The sequence below is a fragment of the Bombus huntii genome, chromosome 3 (assembly GCF_024542735.1).
Source record: "Bombus huntii isolate Logan2020A chromosome 3, iyBomHunt1.1, whole genome shotgun sequence".
Classification (NCBI taxonomy): domain Eukaryota; kingdom Metazoa; phylum Arthropoda; class Insecta; order Hymenoptera; family Apidae; genus Bombus; species Bombus huntii.
Genome location: NC_066240.1, coordinates 1,257,932 through 1,284,162, shown reverse-complemented (window position 1 = coordinate 1,284,162; position 26,231 = coordinate 1,257,932). Strand labels below are relative to the sequence as shown.

Genomic DNA, 26,231 nt, shown 5'->3' with positions numbered 1-26,231 from the left:
TCTCGGTGAATATTTCTGGCGTCTTCTCGTTGTCTAAAAAAATTTGGCTTTACATGGAATATAGGTCATGAATATTCGCGGGTCACCCGATAATAAGATGCGTTTGAATATAAAACAATTTTTGTATAATAATTTATATACAGCATGGACTTATATTCGTGTTATAAGTGAAGTCGAGGTGACTGTATTAACAGGTAATTTGGTATTATAATCCGGTGATTCCGGTTGATAAAAACGTAGTGAGCGCTGTTTGTAGTTGCTAATCTATACACTTTAGTAATATTCATATACTGTTACTACAAATAGACTAAAGTTTCCGTAAAAATCTACGAAGAGACAATTTTTCGACGAATTCGCCGATTTGAATTTTTACAATATAAAAAATTTTTAATCTCTTCGGAATTGAGATTAGAAGTTCATCGCTACCACGAATGTTATTAAGATACCAAATGTTATAGATACTCGATTAATCAAAGGCAAAACGAGGCGACAATTTGATTGTCGTTGCATTGCTAATTTATCAGTTATCAAAATTAGCTTATATTTCTATAAGTCACGAAATGAACGCAACACTTTTTTCATGGGATCCGTGCGTAGGGACTTTTTTAATTATATTAAAACTGTATCGAAATTATTATACATAATATATATTTTGTTGCTGATTATGAGTTTAATACACGAGTTTGTCAATTTTAACGCAGGGATTGGAATTGAGATTGATGATACGTTTAATTGGGCTTCTATCAAGTGATGAATATTTTCTTACATTAACACGGACTCGCAATTAAATTTTAATCAATTTTTGTTTTATTAGTAATTGGGGAGAGGGAGGAGATATGTTCAAGTAGAGCGAATAATAAAATGCCAGAATTCCTTTTGACGGGGAAAATCTATTTCAATGATCGGTGTTATAATAAAAGATACAAAGTTATCTTTTTTGTATGATGCATCGTATTCATTCGAACTATAATTCCCCATCGTGTCAATCTTTCCTTACATTCTCCTTCTTAATAACGACAAAATTTTGTTCGTTCGTAACAATCGTGCTTTCATTCGTGCGTATAATCGTCGAAGATTATAATTACAAGTGCAACAATCTAACTTTCTCTATATCTCGAATTTTTCTTATCAATAGTTCGATCTTTGCAGATCGTTAAATGAATTTTGGAATTATAGTCTTCGAGATTTCTCATACGATTCAATAGTCGTCTTTTCTGTTTCCTGCGTTACATGCCTCCAGCAAAAAACTAAATGCCACTAGTCGCCTCAAAGAACGAAATCGTGGTGTTGTTAATCGAACAGGTCGAGTGTAAATCCTGATATTGATCGAACCAGGTTGAAGTTCGCCTTATAGCGATTTATTTATTGTCTACTATTCATGGAGGAAATGTATATTGAATCCACGCATCGCGTAGTCGGCCTAGTTTCAAAATTTTCCGCCATTCATCTTTCCCTGTCATCGTCATTTTCCTGTCCCTTTCTTCTTCTCTTTCATATCCTCTTTCCCTTTGTCACCCTTGTTCTCTCTGTACTCCAGTTATTGTTCTAAAGTGTCGTACGGCAGACTATGGAATTGCACTTCTTTTACGCTCCTTTTTATTGACTGCTGGTAATTCCATATTTGCGATCCGAACGCTTTACGATTATAATAAACAACAGAAATAAACATTTGAAACGTTCAACTCGTCAAAGATATCAATTACTCGCTAAAAAATAATAACAATCTTAAGGGAACGATCTAGCTCGTAATCGAAACAATTTCATGTCCTTTAGGAACTCAAATCCATACAAAAAATGCGGGAAGTAATTCGAAAACGAAAGATATTCTTTTAATGGAAATTTGGTTTCGTTTCCAACTATAACGAACGATCTTCCCGAATTAATTGCAGCTAGTTGCGAGGAAAATGAACAACTTACGTAATCGTGTGCCGAAAAGAAACACATAATATCTCGTGCAACGATAGAACTGTATTTGTGTGTTTATTTGTATATGTATGTGACTGTATGTACGCGAGTACTTTATGTAATAGTATATATATAATATATATATACATATATACATACATATATATATATACATCTCACGGAATGTAAATATTTTCTTCTTTACTTCGTCAACGATCTATGTGGGAAGAACGTGGACAATGAACGTCGATTACTCGAACAAGCTAATTACATATGCGTGAGCAAACCCTTTCCGACAGAGTAATTCCTGGCACGAGTTACCTATACGCACGAGTGTGCGCATGCAGATACTCCAACGATTTAGCATTTAGCGTAGTCTCGGTTAAATACTCGGCTAAATACCAGAGAGAAAACTCTATTCGATCGCATCATTATTAATCGTAATCGAATTTAATCGTCGATACGCGGCCGAACGCGCCGCTTTAATTGTACCAATTAGTCAGCTCGTTAAACCAATAACAGATACAAACATTGTAAAATTCATTCGCCTGTGGATGATAATTGTTGGGATATTCTCCGCTATTCGAATTCTTTCTGCGAATTCTCCTCTAGCTGTCGTCAACGATGCTGACTTTCGATTCGTTCGATCTCGTTGCCGAGACTAATCATATTTAGACTTTCAAACTCATGCCAGCCAGATCGTGTGTGTACTATACCTATATTGGCATATAATATAAATATCCGTATACGTGCCTGTGTACGTATATCGTTCATATATATTATTCACAAAGATAACCGTTTTAACAGTAACAATAACGACAACAGCGATCGCGATACGAATGATCTCGATATAACGAACGAACGAAGACGACAGCGACAGTACCGATATTTGTATCGAATAATATGCAACGCAGGTTTTCGTAATAACGCTTATAAACAGTTCTCCATATATATCGCGATGTTAGCATATCTTGTAATATCGTACACTTCGTGCACGAGTAATAAACAGAGTAATCTAAGCGTATGTACATACGACGTAGTCACGGCGTTTTTCTTTCATGTCTTTCTTTCTTCTCTTCGCGTTATCTCCACTCTTGGGATCCAAGATCCCTGATTTTTAATCGTACGATGGATCTACGTGCAAGGAAGTCGAGCTTGCTCATGGCCGTGGAGGATCGAAGGCGTATCGTAGGAACCAGCAGTGCGCACAGAAGGAAGAATCGGAAGTGCCTTCGTTAAGCCGGCTCTAGTGACTTTTCCCGTCACTCCCTTATCTCATACACACCCACACACACACACATACGCACACGCACGCACATTATTTTCGTCCGCTTTGCACGACTGCTTTTTTTTGCCGTGCAACTTTTTCACCGTATTCGAAATACATACTTTTCTTATTAGCACGAATTCGCACTATTCACACGTGTCGTGGTCCTCCTTCAGCGGACTCGGAGGTCTTATCGGTTGGCCGGCCGCCAGAATGCCGCGTTTCCTCAAATCTGAATTACAGCCCGCTTCTCTACAGCTGCGCTACTTGCTCGTTATTAGTTTTGCTCGATGTGTTCGACGCTAGGGAGATCTCCGTCACGCCTACAGACGTCTGTACCGCGGCCGTCAGTGCACTCTGGAGAGGCATGCTCTCGCTGGTTAGTTCACATCCCGTGTCTGAAATGTATAGATCGTACTACGATTGTAATTCATAATATATCAGAAGCTCTTTGTATAATTAAGAAGTTTTCTGAAAAATCTCTATACATATTTCTTTAAATATAAATATAGCTCTATATTTGCCTTGTGTATGTATTTTTTTTTTATACAAAATGGACGAAATTTAATATTAAAAATATTACAAATAATGTTAGTAATACCAAAAAGCTAAAGCTTTTAACGCAATTTATTCAATTTGGCATCTCGACGTATGAAGCTTTTTCCAGATTATATTGCATAGTTTTATAAAACAATGTAAAGCAACATATATGAAACGATTGTACCACCAATGTCAAATGTTGTATAGATCGCATGAAATTTTGTAAAATTAGGTGTCGTATAACTTTAGGTGTCACTATATCAATTAGTTTCGCTTCTCGAAAATTTAATTTGCAACAATATGTACCAATGTACGTAACTTCGAGTGATTGTACACGAGGTACTTGGCAATTTGGTTGATGGGGCTTCTGAAAGGGGACAAGGAAGGTTTTAATGGGAGGATGGAATGCCATTTACGATCGGTCAGGGTTATTAAGTTGAATATCGTTTTCACAGGAGGATGTTACGACAGCTGGTGTAAAATTTATTGACCGTTAAAGCCCCATTAACGTCTCGCTCCTCTACCATTCGTTTTAAAGATGGAAAACGCCATTTAAGTAGTTAATTCATTTTAAACGAACTTCCCATTTTTCATAAATCCTGCGTTTGATTCGTCGAGTACTACTCGCAATTGCACGCGATTAACACGAATAAAGCGTTCACGTCGTTGCATGAAAAAGCAAAAAAGGGGAGAAAAAAGAAAGGAAAGAGAAAACGACGAAGTAAGTTGGAATTGACGAGTTGTTTGTGAAAATTGCGCTAATTTCGCGAAGAACAACGACGTAGTGTTGTATAATTAGGGAAAGTTCAGATATTTTGCAATAGGCGCAATGAAAGTCTGGGTCGTGTGGGCTGGCTTTCAGGGAAGCAGTTTAAACTTCCTGGAACAGCGCTCGGAAATGAAAATTTCCACTATTAGTTTGAAACTTAACTCGGAGTTGGAAAGAACAAACGTCAGTGCCGGCCATTGTGCCCGCCACCAAACCTCCTACGATCATTCGACTTAAACTGCTTTAATTGGAATTGATATTTGGGCAGTGACTATCTGGAAACCTTCTTTACTTTTTCTCGTGACTAATTTATATCTATGTTGCTTCAAAGAAATAACTTCTTTGCGAATAATTAAAATTGTGAAATTCAAAGGAAAACTGGTACAAATGATACGTTATAGGTATCTCCTTTTTAACTCGTTAACACTAGAATTACCAAATCCATTGAAATGTACTATTAAATGTAGTGTTTGGGAAGGAACACTCTATGAGGATCACACAGTGGATATCGGAAATACTAACAAAAATTTTGATTCGTTGAACGCGTCAAATCTCTGCGTGTATCTTGATGAGTTAATATGAGAAAAATCATTTAGGCTAAGGTATATTTAAAGCCCAAATACGGATGTTACGTATCATGTCTTGTATCCATCTCGTTTTTAAAAAAAATGCTCTTGTATTTTTCCATATTTTCACTCAGCCTCCTGTTTGATATTAAAAAAAAGAAAAATAGAAAAAGAATAAACAAGCGATTTAACTATTGAGCAAAAACCTTCCATGGGAAAAGAGTAAAAAGGTCGAGAGGAAAAAACCGAGAAAAGGAGGAAAAGCTATTAAAGATTGGTGCGATGTCGAAGGAGGTGCTAAAATGGTCCAGGATAAAGAGGAAAAATGTCTAAAATTACGGTCGTATCGGTTCAGACACGTGAAACAAGAGTAGCGTGACGTATCGATTGTTCGCGGTTAAAAAAAGGTTAAGAAAGATTGTGACGGAAAAGAGTTAAAAGGCAGAAGCAAAAAAACACAAGAGAGAGAGAGAGAGAGAGAGATAAAAAAAAGAGAGAAGAGAGAAACGTTGTTATTCCCTGGCGTTGATACTAGTCGATGGTGCGAACAAGGACGAGTTCAGCTCTGCTTGGAGAGCGAAAAATGTCGATCGTAATTAGCGCTAAGAGGTTCGATTGCAGTAATAGCGTATTTCTCTTTATGCAATATTAACTGCGTGTTTCGGCTCCTCCGGTAACGAACGGATAATTAATACGCAGTTAATAATACATTCCGACTGATCGATCTGGCAAGAAGCAGCCTTGATTTTAGGTTGTATGAGAACCAGCCAGAGACCATCAAGGACTAGTTTTCTGTCTTCTTTGGCTACAAAATCAGGAATCTCGCTTTAGTAACGTCAGAATGTCCAATAAAATCGCCAGAATATTTCTAAATTAACGCATTCGACGTGCTAATCCATATAGTGCTAGCACCATGGATGGATATTCCTTTCTATGTTATCATATTAGGGCACTTGCAAAGAAGGAAAGTAAATCTGATAAATCCTTAAATTAGAACTTTTAAGAATTATAATGGGATTTGGAACTTGAGGCCATGTAGAAATTTTCGTATATCTCATGTATGGTTTAAAGGTATCATAATTTAACCCTTAGACTCTAAACGTTTTTACGATATCCTCAAATTGCAGACGTAGATCTTTTCGATGGATCTTTCAGTAGCTAATACTTGTTAAAAGAGTTCAAAAATATTGATGTGACATCCTGAAACTTTCTAAATTAAGGTTATTATAAAACATTTATCAAATAATTTATTTAGATAAGTCATATCGTAAAGAATACAAAGTAAAACATGCGAAATACAATGAAGTACAAAATTTTATAAAGTAAAAGAAACCGGAAAATTACAGTTTAAAGATCATACTTTGATAAACAAAAAATACGTTGCACCTGTTGATTAAAATTAAATAGTTAACTTTACGGCCTGAATACCCCTAATTTTTAAAGGTATCTGGGTTAAATGAAAAATATTTAGTCTTCAAATAGAAACACTTTATTATAAAAACTGATGCAAAAACATAAATAATAATTGTAATAATTTATACGTAAATTTAATCACAATATAAATTTATCAACAAAACTATTGTCCGCAGCTAAAACAGGACAGAAGCCTGTGATTTACCTACACAAAATGTATACGGGGATATTCTGTATCCTCTGTAGGTTCCACATCACCGTTGTTCGATGATAAACTGACGCAGATATCTGCCCTTGTAAACATAGGTTTCCCTACCCAATAACTTCTTTTTAGGCGGGGGAAAATATTTTTTACCTACTATCTTGCGAGAAATACAATCCGGTCGAAATATATGTATATCATGTATATCATGTATAGCCCGGGCATGGAACACCCACAGTTTAAGGATTACGTTAATTTATTTATACAAATACAAAATTCTAACCAATTAATCTAAACCAATTAAAATAATTTAGATCAATTATCGTATTCTTTAAGAGATTAGTTGGTATCCTAACACTTACGTGGAAATGCATGCGTACGCTTATGAAATTATTAAATACGATCTAACGAAATTTCCCGGCGAATTTTCAACGCGGACTGCGAAACGCTCATCGCTTAAATATTTTGAAATTTTGTTATCCCGTAATATTCGGTAAAATATAGGGAGAGCAAAAGGGCTAGAACAATCAATGCCAGTTACAAATCACCACCTAACGATTCTCACGAAATTCTACGTAAATTGCAACCACAGAAGTACTATGTGTACCATGTCGCGACGAAATGACTTTTCCCGATCATACGATTAACTAGGAGACTGATAGCGAAGATTAAGCTTAGACAGACGCAGCCGCAAGCCGTTATGTAAAAGGCTAATTGTAAGGAAGCTTTGAAAACATCTTTTTAAAAATAAATATTTTCAAATTGTACATACAAGTTTTTAGTAATTCGAAACCCATTACCATTTTTACGGGTTTGGTAGTTACACTGCTAAGCAAGATTCTAATTAAACTTTCCCGAAGATCACTGGACTCGATGGATGATTACCTCACCTGAATTTCATGAAACTTTCACATCTCCGCACTACCGACGAGACCCTCTAACTAATGGAAGAGGTACTGAACGGCTAAAATTCTCTCCCTTTCAACCTTGTTTTATCTCTTGCTACCTTAGGTGGCAAGTTTGAAAATATTCCGAGAGGCAAAGATAAATGTAAGTGACTGCGCTAGATCCAAGAATTAACTTAATAATTTAGCGTAGCATGAACAATTCCGGCCATTATCGTTTCCCCTGCCATAATCCCCAGTGATTACACGCCGTACCGTGCCGCCCGGCTGTGTAACTAGTCCGTAATTACAATAGACAGTGGTAATGGGAGAATCGATTTCCATACGGAAATTGAACGAGAGTCGATCCACCACTGGCAATCGGATTCACGTTAAGTATCATAGCCGGGAAATATTATGGTCACTTAGGCAAGATAACGTACGTAATTTCGTATTAAATACTTGCGCGAGAGTTCCTTCAGCTCTCTGACTTCTTTCTGCCTATTTTGTCTTCCCCTTCGGGCGAACCGAATCGGCCGTAAAATTTCCCAAGCTGATATTCCAATATGTAAACGCGATGCTGACGCGAGGAAGGAAATTAGCGTCAAGCACCGACTGTTTGCGATTCTTTCTGCACACCAGTTTCCCATCTTCTTCTACCAGAGGAACTCGAGTACCTCGACGATGACGGATGAAACATAATGCAGAAAATTGGAACTACGCGTCGATCTTTCCCTCGATCGAGAGTCGTCGAAACGAAATTTACATCTCGAGAATCCCTGGCGATTCCTCAACGACGTCAGACGTTATTCTCCTTAGTAAGATCCGATAAAAGATCGAGTTACACATTTGTCGTGTTCGTCGGTCGCCTTGCATTATCTAACAAGATTCGATCGCGGTAGAAAATATCGAGATTTGTTTTAGGAGACCTAACCGTGAAATACGAATCCTTATCCAAGCAAGGCCAAAGTCAAATCTGAATTCATTTCTAAAAAATACAGTACATTGTGCCAGAAATATTTTTATGCACATCTTGGAAATTAAAATCAAACGGCGCGGCGGTTACTTATGTACGAGTACAAGAGTAATTACTCAGAATATTGACAATATACACATATCAAGATTAATGAAATCTACGAGACCTGTCCTTTTCTATTTAATTAACAATCTACTTACTCCACACAGGGAATATACGCATGTACATTGTACATGTATACGACAAGGTTTTCTGAAATTTTGCGTCACGGTTATTGCAGCACCTCGTCATTTTAATCATCGATGAAAGGGTTAGGCGTCGTAGCTGTTTCAGGCTTAGAATAACTATAATGCTCCGGGACAAAACAACGTTTCCTCGATAGAAAGGTTGTGCCATGGCAGACATCTGAAGATCCAACAAATTGATCGACTCCGTGTCGTGATAAAGTGCGGAGTACAAAGAAAATATGTGCGACGTACGGTCAAGAGAGCGGAGCCGTGGGTGGTGCAAGGTGTTGGCAGTGAGCCGAGTTCACTACCGTGTTTGAGGCTTCGTAATTTGCGAGCGAATCGAGTCAGCGGATTCGGGCATTATTAGCCACCTTTATCATCGCAGGCAGATTCGAACCGAGGCTAAAGCCGACTTCTTTTAAAATGGAGCACCGCGAATACTATATTCGCGCGGTGTAATCGATCGGTTACGTCTCTACGTCTTATGGGACCGTTTAGCGTGCCAAGGTTTTATTGGATTCCAAATGTAAATCTTAATCTTTCTCCACAATGGGATCTAGCTTTAATAGATTGTTGGCTGAAAGGATATGTCTCGTTTCGTGAGATGTCGGGATGACGGATGAAAGGATATTATCAAGGTTGATTTGCTGACAATGTAGACTCGATACGCATAGCCTTGTATTTTCTGTACGTTTCAAAATTCTCGCTTCTTCCTGGTCAAAGTACAGGACGATACGAAAGCAGCGCAATTCTACATAAATATTAGAATTCTATATGTTTGGAAAGGGTTCTAGTCTGTATTAGAAATTTACGCAACTACGCTCTCTGAGTTATTTTCGACTCAACGTCATATCACTAACAAATTTAAAAAAAAGGAAATAATTGTTATGCATATGCATGATTTTTTGCCTCAATTTTTGCTAGACGATTTGTTTATTACGAATAGTAACGAGAGTGTGAAGCTTAGACGTTTCTCATCGTTAATCGATGTACGTACAAATCATAGTACCACTTTTTTCACATAGCTGAACATTTCTGTTTACGTGACGAAATATGTCTGGAACCGTATAAACTGTAATAACCGTATCATTTACAGGGTTATTTCAAATAAGATATGCGCAAGTCTGACCCGACTCTGGTACCTTTTCTTTATGTTCTTCGATACAAATATTTACTCACATTTGGTAATAGAAGAGGTTCCCGCGCTACTCCCTTGCTTCTTAGACTTATCGCCCATAGTGACTTTCCTGCGGATGTTTTTGTCCGGTTGAAAGACGATGATGTACACCTTTGGCGAGTATAAGCAAACTAATGTCACCGTGGCGCTTAAACTAATCGCCACGCAGAGTGTGGTAATTTGAGTCTCGTGTGCGTTTCCGGTTCCAAAGTAGATCGGCACGAATGCCAACCAGATGATACAGGTGGTGTACATAGTAAAGCCGATGAACTTGCTCTCGTTGAAGTTCTCCGGTATTTTCCGTGTCTTCACCGCGTACACTGTTGAGATTAGGATTAGCAACGCGTTGTACAACTGGGAGAAGAGGAAGCTCATGTCCTGGATATTACACTTGAGGATCACCTGCTTGCGGTCTGGGTAGGAGAATCTTCTTCCCGGTGGTTCGATGATCATCCATACCAGGGTCAAAACCACCTGATATCATGAAAGCACAGATACAACACGATTGGAAATTTCAGAACCGTTTCGTTATTTATTTATTACGGTTTCGGTGAAAGAGATTAACATCTTCAATGGATACGACGTGGATCAGAGTTATACTCAAAAATGTGAATACATCGAATACTGATTCGATTGCTAAAGATGTAAAAGATGTTTTTCTAAGCTAGAATATCCCCTTTAAAATGACTTCGAGGATGCCTCTTGCATTAAGATTCATTATATTAAGACTCAATTATATTTATACGAAGAATATTTTCTGCGATGTATCCCGTTGTTAGCGCAATTCCGCACGATTTACAGACGAAAAAGTAAGCAATGAAAAAATTCCATAACGAACGTGTTAATCAAAGAGCTATATTCAATAGACGACAAACAGTTGCTTCATTTTTTTCTCTTACCTGCAGTGCGATCAGCGCGGCCGCGATGCAGACTTGGGACGCAGGACTAATGTATCTTGGCCTAACGGCCGACCTCGATGCAGAATCGAAGATTCTGGCGATCCTATTCGTCTTGGTCAACAGTGCTCCATAAACTGCACTGAAACTCACCCCCACACCGAACCTCTGAAGAATGCAGGTAACTGTAGTAGGCGTTGCTAGCAACAGGAACGTGTTCAGGTAACAAACGAGCACACCAGCCAGCAAAATGATCGTAAGCTCGCGTCCTGACGCTCTAACTACGGGTGTGTCTCTATGGTGGAACAATAGACACGCGACTGCAAGGGTGGCCACGATTCCAAGACACGAAATCACCGCTGGCGCGATCGCAAACGCGCTGTTCCATCTGATGTGGTTTATGGGCAACTCGTAGCAGCCCCTCTTGTCTTCGTGTGGCCATTTGCCCGGGCCACAGTCCACGCAGGTGTACTCGTCGTAGACGTACTCGTACTCCTCGCACTGGTCGCACACCCAGCAACAAGTGTCACCCTGTTGCTTCTTTATCATACCTGACTCGCAGGGTAGCGAGCATGCCGAGATTGGTAGATCCTTGGTGCCTCGTGCCCAGACCAGTTCCTCCGTGCGAATATCCAATGAGTTGAACCATTTTCCTACCACCTATTCGAGAGATATTTCCATCGTTACCGATCGATCGACCCATCTTCTCGTCGAGTGTCGCGGACGATATGATGAATGCGATTTAGGATGTCGTAGGATCTGTATCCTGTCGATCGCGTGAAAATTGGTAGTGAAAAGCGATAGTAGTAACACGTTCGAAACATAGGCGTTAATCGACGTCGAAATTTCAGGTGAACTCTATTGGATGGACAATCGAGTGAATGCTCGAAACGATACACGATTTCAATTCTGTCTACTCGATGTCTGTCGTAGGCGCGTTCTGACAGAAACATTTATAAAATTGGAAAGTTTGTTCTCTGGGGAGGAAATTCTTTTATTTGACCTGCGATCGATCGAAAGATAGGAGGCGTGTTGTTATTTTCATTTTTCGAGATGGATGTTTCGGATAAAACGCGTCGCTGCGCAACTTAGATACTCCACTTTGATAATGAAATATACATTCGTACGGGGACTGAAATACGAATTCGCGTGGGAATTTTTGGGGAAAAGATTGTACTCCACCCGTTATCCGTGGATATACGGACGGTCTCCTTTTTTCCTCTTCTTTTTCCTTTTTCTTTCACATTTTTCTTTAATAAATGGCCAGAACGTTGGTGCAATAAAACTCGCGTTCTTTGACAATTTAGAGTTACCTGTTCCGTCGAGCAAAGGTTATATTTCATCCTGTAAGTTGCATCCAGCGGTAGGAAGGCGGACGTAGCGAAGGTCACGTTGCAATTTATGTCCAGCCGCTACTTTATCGCTGGAAACACGACCGGTGCACCCGGTTTTACGTTGATTTACGATTTTTATCGAGAAACAATCGTTAATTGGATACAACAGACGAGGGACTGGAGTTCTGACTTTTCGTTCTCGTACGTAGTTGATATTGGTTTCACATCTACAAATAAGATCATAGAGTAATGATGGTGAGCGAGAGAGGCAAGTCTCTTTGCTTCTGTGTCGTCAGTTGTCCCATTAGCCGTTTTATCATCTTTAAATAGTATATGGACAGGTGCGAAGAGTCATGAGCGACTTTGGCGATCACCAAGACGAAATGGTACTTTTCAGAACATCATCCAAGACGGATGCTGTCACCGTTCTAAGAAGAATTATTCCAAGAAGAATTATCACGCCGTTGTAAGAAGAATTAATACTCGAAATACTATAAAAGGAAAAAGAAGGGAAGACTCTCTGGTTTTGTTAGTTTCTAGCTATAGAAGGTTAAAAAGCTATACAGAGAAAGTATAAAAACCTAAAAAAGAACATAACGCACAAAATGATTTAGAAATGGAAAAGGTCAATTATTTAACATTACTTGTCAGCAAGGCGAAGTAATTTAAAAGTGCGATTTACAAAAGTTTGTGAACAAATTTGAGAGAATGGAGAAAGGACAAATTCAAGTAAAAGTACCTTAAATCCAATTTCTCAAAGAAGAAAATCAATTTCGTGAAACAGTTGAAAAACCCTCTGAAGAAACAGGTTAGAAGAGCTTAAAAGTGACGAAGTGTACAAGGAATAGGGGATAAAATTCAATTGTGTAACCGAAGTTAATTTCCTAGGATCGGGGAATTATTTCAATTTATAGCAGTTCACACTCCCCCGAAGTTTCAGGAAGGATAATTATCTCTGCCGGTCGTTGAAATTCGCCAAATCCAATAATAGGAACTTCAATTTCGATATTGTACCAGGTTCGAATGAGCGTAAAACTGCCGAAAGCGGTTCACCCGACGATGAGTCTGGAGTTCGCGGGAAGTTTGCCCTCCGGCTCTGGGGAACGATGACGAAGAATGATGCTAAAGAGGGTAGAAGGAGGGGAATGAGAGAAAAGAGAGCAGGAAGGCCGTATTTCGACAAGTTCCAATTAATCGATGGAAAAAAGTCAAAAGTACTTTTACTTGCCCGATAGTGATATCCATTAGTCCCGTTAGTTGCCGATTTCCGAAAGTTGAGGATTTCGTACCGCGCCAGCCCGTCCCCATGCTCGTCGAACTTTACCTCGCTGCCAGCAGTGTCTGAAACATCATACTCGTGAGTTCGTTTTTGTATTTCCAGAACGCGGAAGCTGAGAAAAGATACGATTTCGAACAGTAAAATACAGAGAATGTAGGGGCAAAGCGATAACAGCAATTTAATCAATTTCGTGCTCCCGTAAATCGGCGTTAAGTTCGAGAGCGTGTATAGATGCATCTAAACACCGATTCTCGCTCTACTGCAGCCTATAATCATAGTTCCTAGTCGTACATTTAGAATTATTCATAATTCTTAATCTTTCTCCTTTTAGTACAATTACGAAGTGTGAGCGAAGTTTAATGTCTCTCGATAAAATCATTTTCCAAGAACTCTGTTCTGTATCTATAAAACAATTGGCCTCTGTCCGAGCCTAGAAGTCAGCGTAGATCTTAATAATTAGATATGGAACACAACCAAGTCTGCTTCTGGCCAATTATGTTATATGAATTTAAAATAGATGTAAATGTAAAACTACTTAAAATTCTTTTTCATCTCTTTATCCTTAGATCTGATACTATCAGTCTGCCACCATTTTTAGTCGTTGAAAAATCATTTGAATGGAAGGAAATATAAACAGATAGTCAAAAGACACGTGTGTATCGCCGTTTTTAAAACAAAATCAGCTGCTTTCTGTGAAAATCTATGGTATAAAGACACTTGTAAAGAAGTGGATGTTCAAGAAATGAAATTTTTGTACGTTTGTCCTAATACGTTTTGTCTTAATTCGATGATCAGAGATTACAGTTACGTTTATAAATTTTTATCTATTCGTCGAGCCGTTCCGCGGAACGTAGCTGTTTCTTCTACGCGATGTTCGGTGGTTTTAAGAACAGGATTAATGCCCCGTTCAGGAAGGAGAGATTTTCCTCTGTTGCCTGTACATTACAAAACGTTTTATCAGGAATCCCAGTTTCCGGTACATTTTCTTATGTTTTTTCTCATATCGCGATCCATACGCTACATTTAGTTTCACGAAAAATGGTTTCGGTAGATTTGCACAGCGGATTTCATTTGCATATTGCATGTTCGTTTCAGTTTTAATATATCCAGGCAGACACGATCACGGCAATGCGACTTTTAATTATCGCACTTCCGCTTCGCATAATTGACACATGATTGTGCTTGCCTCCAACCTTCGTTTCTACCAGATAACTCGATGGAAACTAAAATTATACATATATTTCCCTTTGCGTTTTTAACACGACATAAAGAGCGAGGAATGCGAAAACTTTCCAACGACTCCCGTTTTTTATTAACAGCGGGAAAACCTTTTTATTCGATGTAAATTAATGTTGGAACTGATTGGCATCTTTTGCCTGATATTTTTTTTATTATATTAACTCACGATGATTATAGATAGTACGCACGTAAACACTTTCGTTCGTGAAAGCTATGGGAAGCTTATAATTTTGGAAGAATCATTCTTGATTAACGAGAAACGTTTGAAATCGAGATTATCTGATCTTCCTCTGGTCTTATTCTAATTGTAAGCGGCTCGCGCGTTTTTCTTTCCTCGATGCAGGCAAGGAGTCGTTTCAAGGGAAATAACGCGAAACGTCAAGCATGATAAAGATTTTGCTAATTCTGCAAGTTGTACGGAAATTAAAGATTGCGGTAGCTTTTAACGCTCAAAGCAGTCAATTCGCAATTTTATTACGTAGAGCAAAGGTAGCAAACGGTGATCAGCCGCGGAAACGCCTAATGCATTCCTTCATTAGCTGCACGAGGCAAATTGTAATATCAGCGTGTATCAGATTAGGTCAGACTATGGCGTGTGCCCCACGTACCACACGTTTGTTTCTTCGGCCCATAACTCAACCGCATACAGCTTTGCCATCTAACAACTGGAATAATATTTCTCCTTGGTGACCAGTCTATATTCCTGACTCAATTACTGCCACGCAATTAAAAATCAGCCATGCACGTACAACAAAGTCACGACTGATACGCATCGAATCGTAAAATCGACACGCTATGGCATCCCATCGTTCACTCTAAAAATGAACGAGCATTCACGGTCTCGTTAGAGAGTCTCTAAAACATGTTATAGATTCATTTACATGCGCATTAAAAAAAAAAAAAGAAAAAAATAGAAAAAAAGAAAGAAGGGAAAATACAAGAGACAAAAATACAATTTCTTCCGATCCATTTTGTGGTACGGGTTGTAATCTCCGATTCATCCGGTCGCCCGTGGCGAGAGAGCTCGCCGCGCGCGGATCGATCTAAAACGTGCAAAGTCACCGAAACCGGGCCATTATTTCCTGGTCATTTCGTAGAAATCGCCCTCGACGTGCACACGTCCACCGAACGAATCGATAACGTTGGCCCCGGCCGCACCACCAACAGATTTGACTCGAGATATCGTTCGAACTCACCGTGATGCACGTGTACTTCATCGCGAACGATCACCGCGTCCGATCGTACGAGAGAAAAAAGAGGAAAATAAAAAAGATAGAAAAAAGGTTGGAGAACGTAAATCTATAGCAGAAACGGGGTTGAACACGAGGGAGATCGCAAAAGGGAATGTCGAGACGCGAGAGCTCCCGCATTACCTACTTTGTTCTTTGAGGCCGATGCATCTTTAACATAAACCTTCGTCACGCATTGGTTTGATAAACGGGGAAAAAACAATGGCCTTGGACTGCACATTTAGGATCGATACAGCACGATCCCCTTGTGATACTACCTCCCTCCACTTTTTTTCCAGTCTGTCTTTTTCTCTCTTCTCCTCATTTCCGTATTATCAAACCCTCTCTGTTCTATCTCTGTACTTGTCTGCCGCTTTCCTCGTACGCCTGTCACCCAAGCGTCACGGCCGCACACTAGCGAAAAATTACGAAATCACGATGTGATTCGTCTGTTCTAATCTTCGTCCCTGTTTTTGACTTTAAAGTGACAGTCCGTTAAATCGAAAGTGCAGTTAATCAGAACTGAAATAAATACAATATTCTGGCTTTTACCGATGAATTTTGGAAAGGAAACAGGAGAAATAATAACAGTGAAATAAAATAAAGTTTTATGTATTGTAAAAGCGCGTTTTAAATCATCGCAGTTCACCGTACGAGCATCCATGCGTGTTAATAGAATTTGCTTCTAGAATGTAAGTTTAAATTTTAAAATAATAAATCATCGGTAAATGTTTACAGTTATCGGCAAATACATTTATCAGTATCACTATGTACAGTTAACGTTAATTATTTGATCATGTACTCATTTATATTCGTTGACTCCGAACGACTTATCAACTCCCTTTCTATTTTCGTTTTCGCCATTTTTTTTTTCATTCCTCTGTCTCTATCACAGTGTGCTCTTAGGATAAAAATTTGACACGATCCGTACTTTGTCTGGAATTGAAAAGTCCCTCGCCCGCCTCGTTGAGCAAGGCATCGCGACGCTCGTATCAATTTCAAGTACGAAGCAGCTAAAATCACCGCAACCTTCGTTCTCTAGTTCGCGTTTCCACCGGCCACGCCAAAAATTCGTTTCGCCCATACCCATGTCAGGAAATCTGAATCGAGGTACGAGGCCAGAATGAACGGCACGGCGCGTTCGGGCTTTCCGTGTTCGATCTAGGAATGCATTGGTCTCTGGAGAAATGCCTGGAATAATTCAGTCTGGTCCATTCCACGATCCTTGCAAGCCTTCGTGCGGTTAGAGGATGATTTGATACAAGAATAGTGTAAGATATATGGATCACTGATTTCGTTAAATCTTTGAGCGCTAATACATTTTATCACTCTGTTCGCAACAATACTATGCAATTCAGTTCCGAAAACTATGCGGACCAACGCACTTTTGTAACTCTTGCAAACGGTTGCAATAAATTTTCGATAGATTAACAATTTCCTTGATAATCTAGATTAATTATTTGTATGGTAATAGCAGATATCCTGATACTTATGAACATCGATGTATATGAGTAAAATGATTCGGTCATTGTTATCCGAAGGATTAAATCCAAGACTGTTTTTGTTATGTTTATGTCAGTTCATATAATAGAGAAAGCAAAGATCGTGATCGGATTGACGGAATACTGGCAACCATAAAACCTTCGCTGTCGCGCAAGCAAATGCCGCTATCTTCCCGGGAAAGTAACCGATAAAACTCAATCAAGCGCAAAATGCTCCGATTATCCGCGAATTATCCATCGTTCTCAAAGCAGGCTGCCAAGAACCGTCAAGGTCGGAAAAATTTCATATCGGCCCGCAGAACCACGCCGCTGTGAATATATTCGTTCTGCCGCGTTTATTGTTCACCGGGGTCGTCGATATTATCGGTTTCGCGTTATAAAGCCTGGCGCGAATCGCGCGTTTATTGCTCGCCTTGTTGCAAGGGGAAAAATTTAATACGCGAATACCGGAATACGGAATCAGAGGTGAACCGTTGAACCAAAGAGGATGAGGGATGCAGGCGTAATATATGTATAATACATGCACGATTCTCAAATATAGCAATATGTTCTAGCGCATTGAAAAGCCCGAGGCAGTGACAGAAGGCCGTGCAAAATATCGAATTCCGCCTTTGGAGGCCGTTTGGGTTCGCTGTAACTCTTGTGCATGAGAGTGTGTAATTCGAAACTCACCTGTAAAGGACACGTTCAGCAGGTAGTTTCTATAGAATAGGGCTCGGTCGTAGTTGGCCATCGCGGCGCATAAACCGCTGGTTTTCGTGCACACGTCCCTCTGAAGATTGTGCAGTGCCAACGCGAAAGCGTACACGGCATCCACGACGAATTGAACCTTCGACTCTTGCTCATATCCGGTTTCCGAGGTCAGTCTAAGCTTCAACGAGCACATGGTGCTATTTTGATTTCCTACGAGCCTGATATTCTTTTTGAGAACGCAACCGAACACTTCCTCCCAGTACTCGCTGAACCAAGGGTTTCGACGGTTCGAGTCCGGAGTTAAGGAGGCCATGTACTCGTCGAAGCCTGGAATGTTCTCCGACTGAAGCTCCACCGTGATAGCGCCTTCAGCTTCTTCTTCGAGACCCTCTACGAGTTTGATTTGACGACCCCAGCCATCGCTAGCCAGCCACTGAAACGGTTGACTGGATGCTGTCATGTTGGATCTTCTGGCCGCTTCGAGGATTCCTCTAGCGTCCTCTGCGCGGGTAAACAGAATTACAGCTCTGGCATTCGGTTTTTTACTCAGTCTCTGGATGATATCGTCGAATACACGATCGTCCGCGGCGCTAGGCACTTTCGCCGCTACCGCGATGCACACGTTACGTTCTGTCGCTTCCCTGGTGAACACCTCGATCCCGTATTCTCCGTAGCTACCCTCGGAGTAGACGGTCGAGACATAGGACCAATTTGCACTTTTCACCACGTCCACCAATGCGATCGATTGGAATGTGTCCGGAGGCACCGTCCTCGCGAAATAGTCGAACCTAATGGAGAGATTAAACGTGGATTTTCTTCGTTATTTCTGGAACAATTATCATAAAATATGCATATCGATGGATATATAATATTATATATAGTCTTGGTATAAGCCTGAGTCCCTTGAGGAAACCTTGCAGATGTGAGTCGTGTTCTTTTGGAGGATATACATATGTATACTGCGTCTTATGTTTTATAACCGTAAAATTACTCTAAAATTTCGAATTCCTAGACAGATGGACTACGAGTATGCAAACTCGAATAGGTAAATTTATCGAAAATGGAAAAGGATCCACTCTTTACTAAAAATTATTGTTACAATGTATCTACTATAAAGTAATTCGTTCGTAAGAAAAATTAATTATGCAACGTAAAGGTTAAATTTTCGACTAAGAAAATCTTATAGAAAGAATGAAACAATTTTGCTTGGTACGATTAGCAGAATTTGCAAAAGAGAAAGTTCAAAGTTACCTGGTCTTATCGCTAAGCGCCTTAGCGGTAGAAGCAGGCGAGATCTGTGGAATGTGAAACAACCTCAGCAAATTTGCCACTTGTAACGACACGGAGCTATAGGAACCTCCGATAACGCCGAAGATCGGCCCAGCACTGGCCGTCTTCTTCACCCTGGGCACGGATTTGTCCGCACACTCAAGCACGCTGATGTCCAAATTAGATAGAGATGCTCGAACAAAATGCAGACTCTGGTTGAGCGCGTACGTGTCTCTGCCACAGGTGTCAAGAATGTGTACGCCCAGCGTGATGCCTGGAAGTATCTTCTTGTCTTTGTTGATCTGATCCACGGCAAACAGCATCGCCTCGAGTCGTTGCACGCCTCGATTGTAGACGCTTGGCCCGCAAGAGGCGCCGCCCTTCTCGTGCACCGGAAACAGTCCTCCCAGAACAATGTCGCCAGGGATCAGCACTGCTTCCCGCTCGCTGTGCGCCTTCGATTGACTCAACACCGATAGCTGGTGCAGTGATAGCAGCAGAATCAACATCTGAACGAAAGGCTGGCTCATTTTAGCCGGCTTGGACTTTGTCTACTTGTTGCGCGGAGCTTGCTGTTTGCTCAAAGATCGAAGCATTTTATGCCGCGTTCTCGTGAGAAACTTCTTCTGAACGACGTTGACGAATGTTTTCTGTCCGATTTACGATTAATTGGATATTTCTTTAAAGTCGATTCCTCAATTGGGATGGTCAAGGTGTTTCTATAAATTCTATGTATTTATCGGTTGCTCGGAACTTAACGAGATTAGGTTGCCGTGCTTGAAGCGCACTGTAGAAAAATCTTAGGTCGATGATTTTTTAGGCCTTCCGTGGTCACCAGGTTTCATTTGGACATCTTCTATTTACACGTTAAAGGCAGTCCTTGGACGATCCTTAGATACGGAATGATTGGTAGTGACGAAATAGACGGATCCAAAGTTGTCTGATCGCTTTCGTATGTTCCTTCGTTAATACGGTTTCATCAAGAGTAATCCTAGCTATGATTTCATCCATCGTTTCCTCGAGCATCTTCAACCTTTTGTTCCTGAGCCACCGTCCCGAAAAAGCCCGGCTCAAATCTTGGTTTATCCTCCTCGCCTTCAGCCTGAAGTTCGCGTAAGCAATTTCGATATTAGTGCGTCAGGATTTGGAGGAAAGCGGAGAGGATCACCGGAGTACCTACATACATAGTTTATCGATCGTCCGAAGTCATCAGCCGAATGTGTTTTATTTTCCGATCAGACGACCCGGAAAAGTGCTCCTTCGTCAATTTCGCGACACGCATCACGACTCTATTTCGACGATTCTCCGTCGTTCAAGTCATTTTCTGCTTTCCTAGGTCATTAGGGGACACGTGTAACGACGACCATGAGAGCTTCCGGATGTAAGATACGACTTTTCTCTTCTTTTTCAAGTAAAAGTACTGTTCCTTTTAACGGTAGACGATTTCGAACGGTATCGACAATTATAATACTTATAAAATTATCGTCGAAAGGATCAAAATGAAAGCAAGTATTGTATAAGTAGACAGGTGATTTTTTATACAAAGTAGCAAAAAAGCAAGTCTTTATCCACCTATACCTATTTTGCTAAAAAAGCACACTGTAAAATTTTTATGAAAAAATACGAATTATTAATTTTCACTGTCTTGGTAGTTCTAGTACGAAAATAATTGTGGATTTGATTATTAGACAGAAAAAGATTTAACGGATCCTGCGATATTAATCATATACGTGAATTCTTAAAAAGCAGAAAGTGAAAAGACGGCTTATATCCGGAAGTTTCGAATTCAGATCTGGACGAACTAATTGAAACGTTACGTAGTACATGGTACCCCCATCGAGAAGACGTGCTAGAGGGAAGGAACAAACGACCTTGGAAGACACGAATGTTACAGGTTCACATACTGATTTTTCTGTTCATTTCGAGGAGAAACCAGATGCATTCGAAGTTTTCGAAGGCAAGTTTCCCACGTACAACTGGAACGTCGCCGAAGCGAAGTCGACGAAGGAAGACGAAGGACTTTTGCAAGGCAACTTTCGAAGAAATCTCCAGCTCCTTTATTCTCGAATCCTCTCTTAATCTTTCAGTGAATTCTGATCGCGACAGGGAGACGATAAAAGTATTAATAAGTCGAGCCAGAGCCAAGAAAGATAGGATCGTGTCGAACTTCTATCTCCGATGGAAAATTCCAAAACAGATTTACCAACCTTACTATCTTAAACTTTGTTCCAGTCGTGTGATCGCGAAAGAACGTGTCAACGACTGACACGCTTTCCTTTTTCCTACTTTTTCCTCCTGTTTTTTCGTCGTCTTTCTTTTTCTTCTTTTTCATCACCGCAGAACCGCCGGCTTTCCATCTCCCACGCTCACTTTTCGCGTCCCGTTTCGACCGATTTAACTTGACGACCAACGCAACCAAGCCGACTGCTATTTAGGACGATTTCACTTTTACTTTTTTACCGGGAAACAGAGGGGTAGCGAGAGACTCGGCGAGCGCGTCGCTCGCAGCCATCGCAGTGGCTGCGAAAATTCTCCGGGTCGACGTTGCATGGCTCGGGCTCGTTAAATTTCCCCGGCTACGTACTCGTTAAGCGGACTTAATTTCACGGAACTCTAACAAGCGTGACCGTGCTCCCGGCTTTAAATTCGAAAGCCCTCCCACCACTTTTTTTTACTCCTTACCTCACTGACCCAGCTGCCCGCACTTCGTCTTGTTCGAATCGCACGATTTACCAATTACCACTTTTTCGCCAGTATTGTCTTCCTCGTGGCTCTCCATCTTGTTCTCCAAGTAAAACTCTCAGAAGTTTGACTAATATTACAGTTGTTTGTCGAGGAATGTTTATTTATTTGTGACTAATTTAAAGGAATGAAAATCAATCGACCTGCTAGAAATTTTGGGCCACCCATCCACAGATCAGGATTAAATGTATAATACTACTGCATTGTTTTCTAGTGTGTATCTAATAAGGCATTTTTTCGACATTTCGATAATTACGTAATCCAGTAATTGGAATATCGATAACGTTTATCGTGTAGAATAGTGTTAGTAACGTATTGTATATGTAACTTGTTCGTAGTTATAGTGTATGTTTTGGTAGTATAGCCCGGGAAAATAGCGAGAAGTTATAAGGGAAGCGTAAGATCGAAGAGTTCAAGTACAAGTTTCATCGAGGTCGCTGGATGGTCTACCGACGGTGAACAAGCATCATAAGCGCTTGCACTCTAAGCCATGTGGCGCCGACTTTCCAGACGAATACATTGTATGTAGAGGACTTCAGTTCGCGCGAAGTAACCTCGATCCAGTTTTTATTCTTCGATTTTAGAAGCGATACTCCTTCCAGTTCGAACTCTGCCAGTATACTTAACACTGGACCTTCCAAATCTGTCGAAATAACAAGCTTCAATTTTCTTTATCGCTCGAAACATTCAGAACCAAAAGAATGCCCCGTCGCTCTATCCCATTTAATACCTTGAAAAATCAACGCTCAACGAACTTTGCGTTTCATCGATCGAATAACAAAGATAAAAAGGAGAAAAGGAAAGAAGAAAAAAGAAAATAAGGAATCGAAAGCAGCGACGACACGCTTTATCCGGATGCTTTCGGGTCGTTTTGAGAGAAACGGCCACGGTGTAGCGGCGTAGCGGCGCAGCAGCCGCGCATTTTCAGGGTTCAGAGAGAAGCGGGGCTGTACTTTTAGCCACGAGATGGACGTCCAAATAGAAGTGTGCATATCGAAAATTTGTCACGTCGCGAATGCGCGCGCACTGCAATTCACGAAGTAAATGGGAGTTTTATGCAAACAGGCTTCCAGTTCTCCGGCAAGTGCCATCCTCCATTTCTTCGAGCCACCGACGCTCTTTGTTAACCGCTCGCGCACGGCCCACTTCTGTCACGGGTACGACTAACACACACGATCCCTCTAGACTCTAAACCACCTGAGCGACATTCTTATCTATGAAGAACCCAAGGAGAGCTAGAAGAACGGACCATTTATCTCTCATCCTTTATCTTACGCGAATGGTAAACTCTTATTAATCTTTCAGGGAAAGATTCTTTGTACCTTCGCGCGAGAGACATCTTCTTCTCGTTTTTCTTTTGTGGCAATGGAACTTTCAATCATCGTAGTAAGGTTATTTACGTTAATAGGATATTTCAATCCAACTGAGCTATTCGCGTTGTAATTCGTCAAATTCAGTTATGCACAATTTTTAAGCAATCTAGGTTTGAGAATAGGCTATTTAACTCGTTACCAGTGACGTGATAAACAGTGAAATTTGAAAATTTGAAATAATTTTCATTTATAACAAATTATAGAACCCATACTTTCAACACGACATTTTATCGCAATTCTCAAAATCGTTCCCTTTCGTACAAAATCATCTGCCCCGCCCCATTTCAGTATATCTGGAACGAAAGAGGAAGCAACCATTTTCCACCGACTACCTTTGGCCCTTCCACATGGAGACCGGCTGGAAATTTCAAACTGTGTGTGTCTCGGTCGAAAGGGAGGCTGGACTTCCTCAACCCTCATCCTCTCTCCTCTTTTTTCTTTTCTCTCCGTTGAATATTCCGGAGGTTGAATATTCACACGCGTGTTTTCGTATCCCGATTCGCTCGATGTACTTTCTCCTCGCACGGAACCTCCACCACCTATACACCTCATTCTCTACCCATCCATCCACCTTCCTTTTTTCCTGTTTGCGTCTGTCTCGCTGGCTTTAAATAAAAAGGGAGTATCTTCCCGTTTTCCCCGTTTAGAGTATCGACCAAGCGTAGGTGCAGTTCGCAACCACTCGGGATATTTACCCGAAGCTTTCACGATTCCAGCTGCCTCCGATATTCGCGCCTATCCCGCCCTTTCAATTTGGATACATCGATTTTCTTTCCCCCTCCCTTCTCCAAAAGCTCGAAAACCCTTTCTTCCTTAATAACGAAATCTTCGACGAAAATTCGCCGCAAATTTTATTTAGAGAAGGAAAACGGTGCGGTTTACACTCTTGTAGAGGTCCGTGAAGTGGTCGGGACAAACGAAGAAAAACGGTATAAATGATAAAACCTTTCGTTTAGGGGAACTATGAACAAAGTTGTACTCTAACAGAGAAATTTGTGTGTTTTCAGCACGTTCATTGCGCACGACGCATTGCGTCTGATTTGACGTGGTACGGTATCCACTTGAATTTTTCTTTAAAAACGTTGGTAAATCGGTCGCGATACTTAGTGACTTCAAAGTTCTTTACGGCCAAAAGATTACTTTGACGTGCGTTGAGAAAGGGTCCGGTGTAATTCGGACCGATGTATGCGAACCATAGAATAGCTGTATTTTCGCGTAGAATCCCTTGGTTAAATTGCCAACTAATTTCGAACAGATCGAGACAGCGCGATTTTGGGTGGGAGAAATCTCGGGGTGTGCCGAGATTCAAGCGATTCGTCGGGACACGGGATAGATTAGAGCGATACCGTGTGAAAAATTTGTCGAAATAGCTCGAAATAACTGTTCCATGTTCCACCTTTCGTTTTTCAGGAACTAGAAAGACTAAAATTTAATTATTGGAAAAAAGAACGAAATAAAAATCCAGTACTTGTAACTGCGAGTGAATCTTCCGTGTTTACAAAACGAACGATGTGCTGCGCATTCTTGAACACATTATAGCAGAGTAGATATAAGAAACGTGTATTTAACCTCAACCTATTAAGGATCAGCGTTGCGTTCATTCTACGATATAACTTTTTCCTACACAATTCAGGTTATCAAGTTCTGTTTTTTAACGTCGTCTGAAATTATATTCCGACTATATATTTTATACATTTGTAATTATTTAGATCATTGTAATCATTTGGATTATCGTACTGTGGTACACGTACTGTGGTTTAACGAAGCAATATATAAATTACTTCACTTACGTTTTCCAATAATGTTACGTTTACACAACTTTTACGTATCATTCGTGTACTTGGTCCTTAATGGGTTAAGTACAAGTTCACCCTCCGATTCGACGTCCATTATTTTCTTAGTTTCCTTCCAGGAATTTCCGAACAATTTCCTTCGTTGTCTGTATCACGAAAAGATAGGTCGCCAGATGTTCTTTCCCAAGCTGTGCAAGAGAGACGCAGATAGAGAGGTGGGGAAAAAGATTTCTCGCGAAAAGCAATCTCGATTGCTCGCGTGTATCTTCGAGGCCGACTACGGAAACGTTCGATCCGCTATCGTCTGTGTATACATTTATGTTCACATATGTGTGTATGTAGAACGTGCGCGCATTAGTAGTTTCCTGGGCAATCACGGGCCGGAAGTTACCCGCAAAATTATTAGTCCAAAAACCGGATACACAGGCTCGATATATGCGATAGAACATCGCGTCGCATCGCGTCGCGTCGCATCGTGGCGAACGGATACTCGGCAACTACAAGGGGCAGAGTTCAACAAGTTTTGCGAAACCAGACGAAAAAATCGTGGATTATGATGGAATTTCAAATTGGCTCGATCGAAGCGAGGAGTAGCGAATTTTCATGTCACATTGGACACTGAGTAATTTAATATCCAGAACATATTAGTTCAAATCTCTGGATATCGCGCGATTAGATATGGGTATTACAATCTTAGACGGAAGTGTTGATTAGAAAAGATCGATAATTTAATGCACACGATTTATAAAGTCAATTAAGGTAAAAAGCTCGCGATGGAATTTTGTATTTGATCGAAAGAATTGAAAGGTGAAATATTGGATTTGTCACTTCGACATTCTTCCGGATGTTTCAGAATGGTAGATAAGGCAGTAATCAGAATAGTACACTTGGTAAACGCGATAAATTTCATGCTAAACCTGTTTATTTCCAATTTTGTAAATATGCTATTTAAC

At 40.4% G+C, this 26,231-nt stretch overlaps 1 protein-coding gene across 9 annotated transcripts in view; it reads right to left on the bottom strand.

The window, feature by feature from the left end:
• Window positions 1-870: 870 nt before the first annotated feature.
• Window positions 871-26,231, bottom strand: part of LOC126863943 (metabotropic glutamate receptor) — a 34,209-nt gene continuing 8,848 nt past the window's right edge. For 3 of the 9 annotated variants that reach the window (XM_050614706.1, XM_050614707.1, XM_050614709.1), the window contains 7 exons: window positions 20,555-20,702; window positions 19,353-20,472; window positions 18,081-18,889; window positions 13,388-13,500; window positions 10,829-11,485; window positions 9,932-10,403; window positions 871-3,570 (listed from right to left, as the gene is read on the bottom strand). In XM_050614706.1, the coding sequence (XP_050470663.1) occupies window positions 3,425-3,570; window positions 9,932-10,403; window positions 10,829-11,485; window positions 13,388-13,500; window positions 18,081-18,889; window positions 19,353-19,900 (2,745 nt within the window). In that variant the 5' untranslated portion in view covers window positions 19,901-20,472; window positions 20,555-20,702 and the 3' untranslated portion in view covers window positions 871-3,424. Of the gene's footprint in view, window positions 3,571-9,931; window positions 10,404-10,828; window positions 11,486-12,183; window positions 12,387-13,387; window positions 13,501-18,080; window positions 18,890-19,352; window positions 20,473-20,550; window positions 21,566-26,231 lie in introns of those variants that run through there. The other 6 variants (XM_050614705.1, XM_050614710.1, XM_050614708.1 and 3 more) reach the window with 5 other exon arrangements.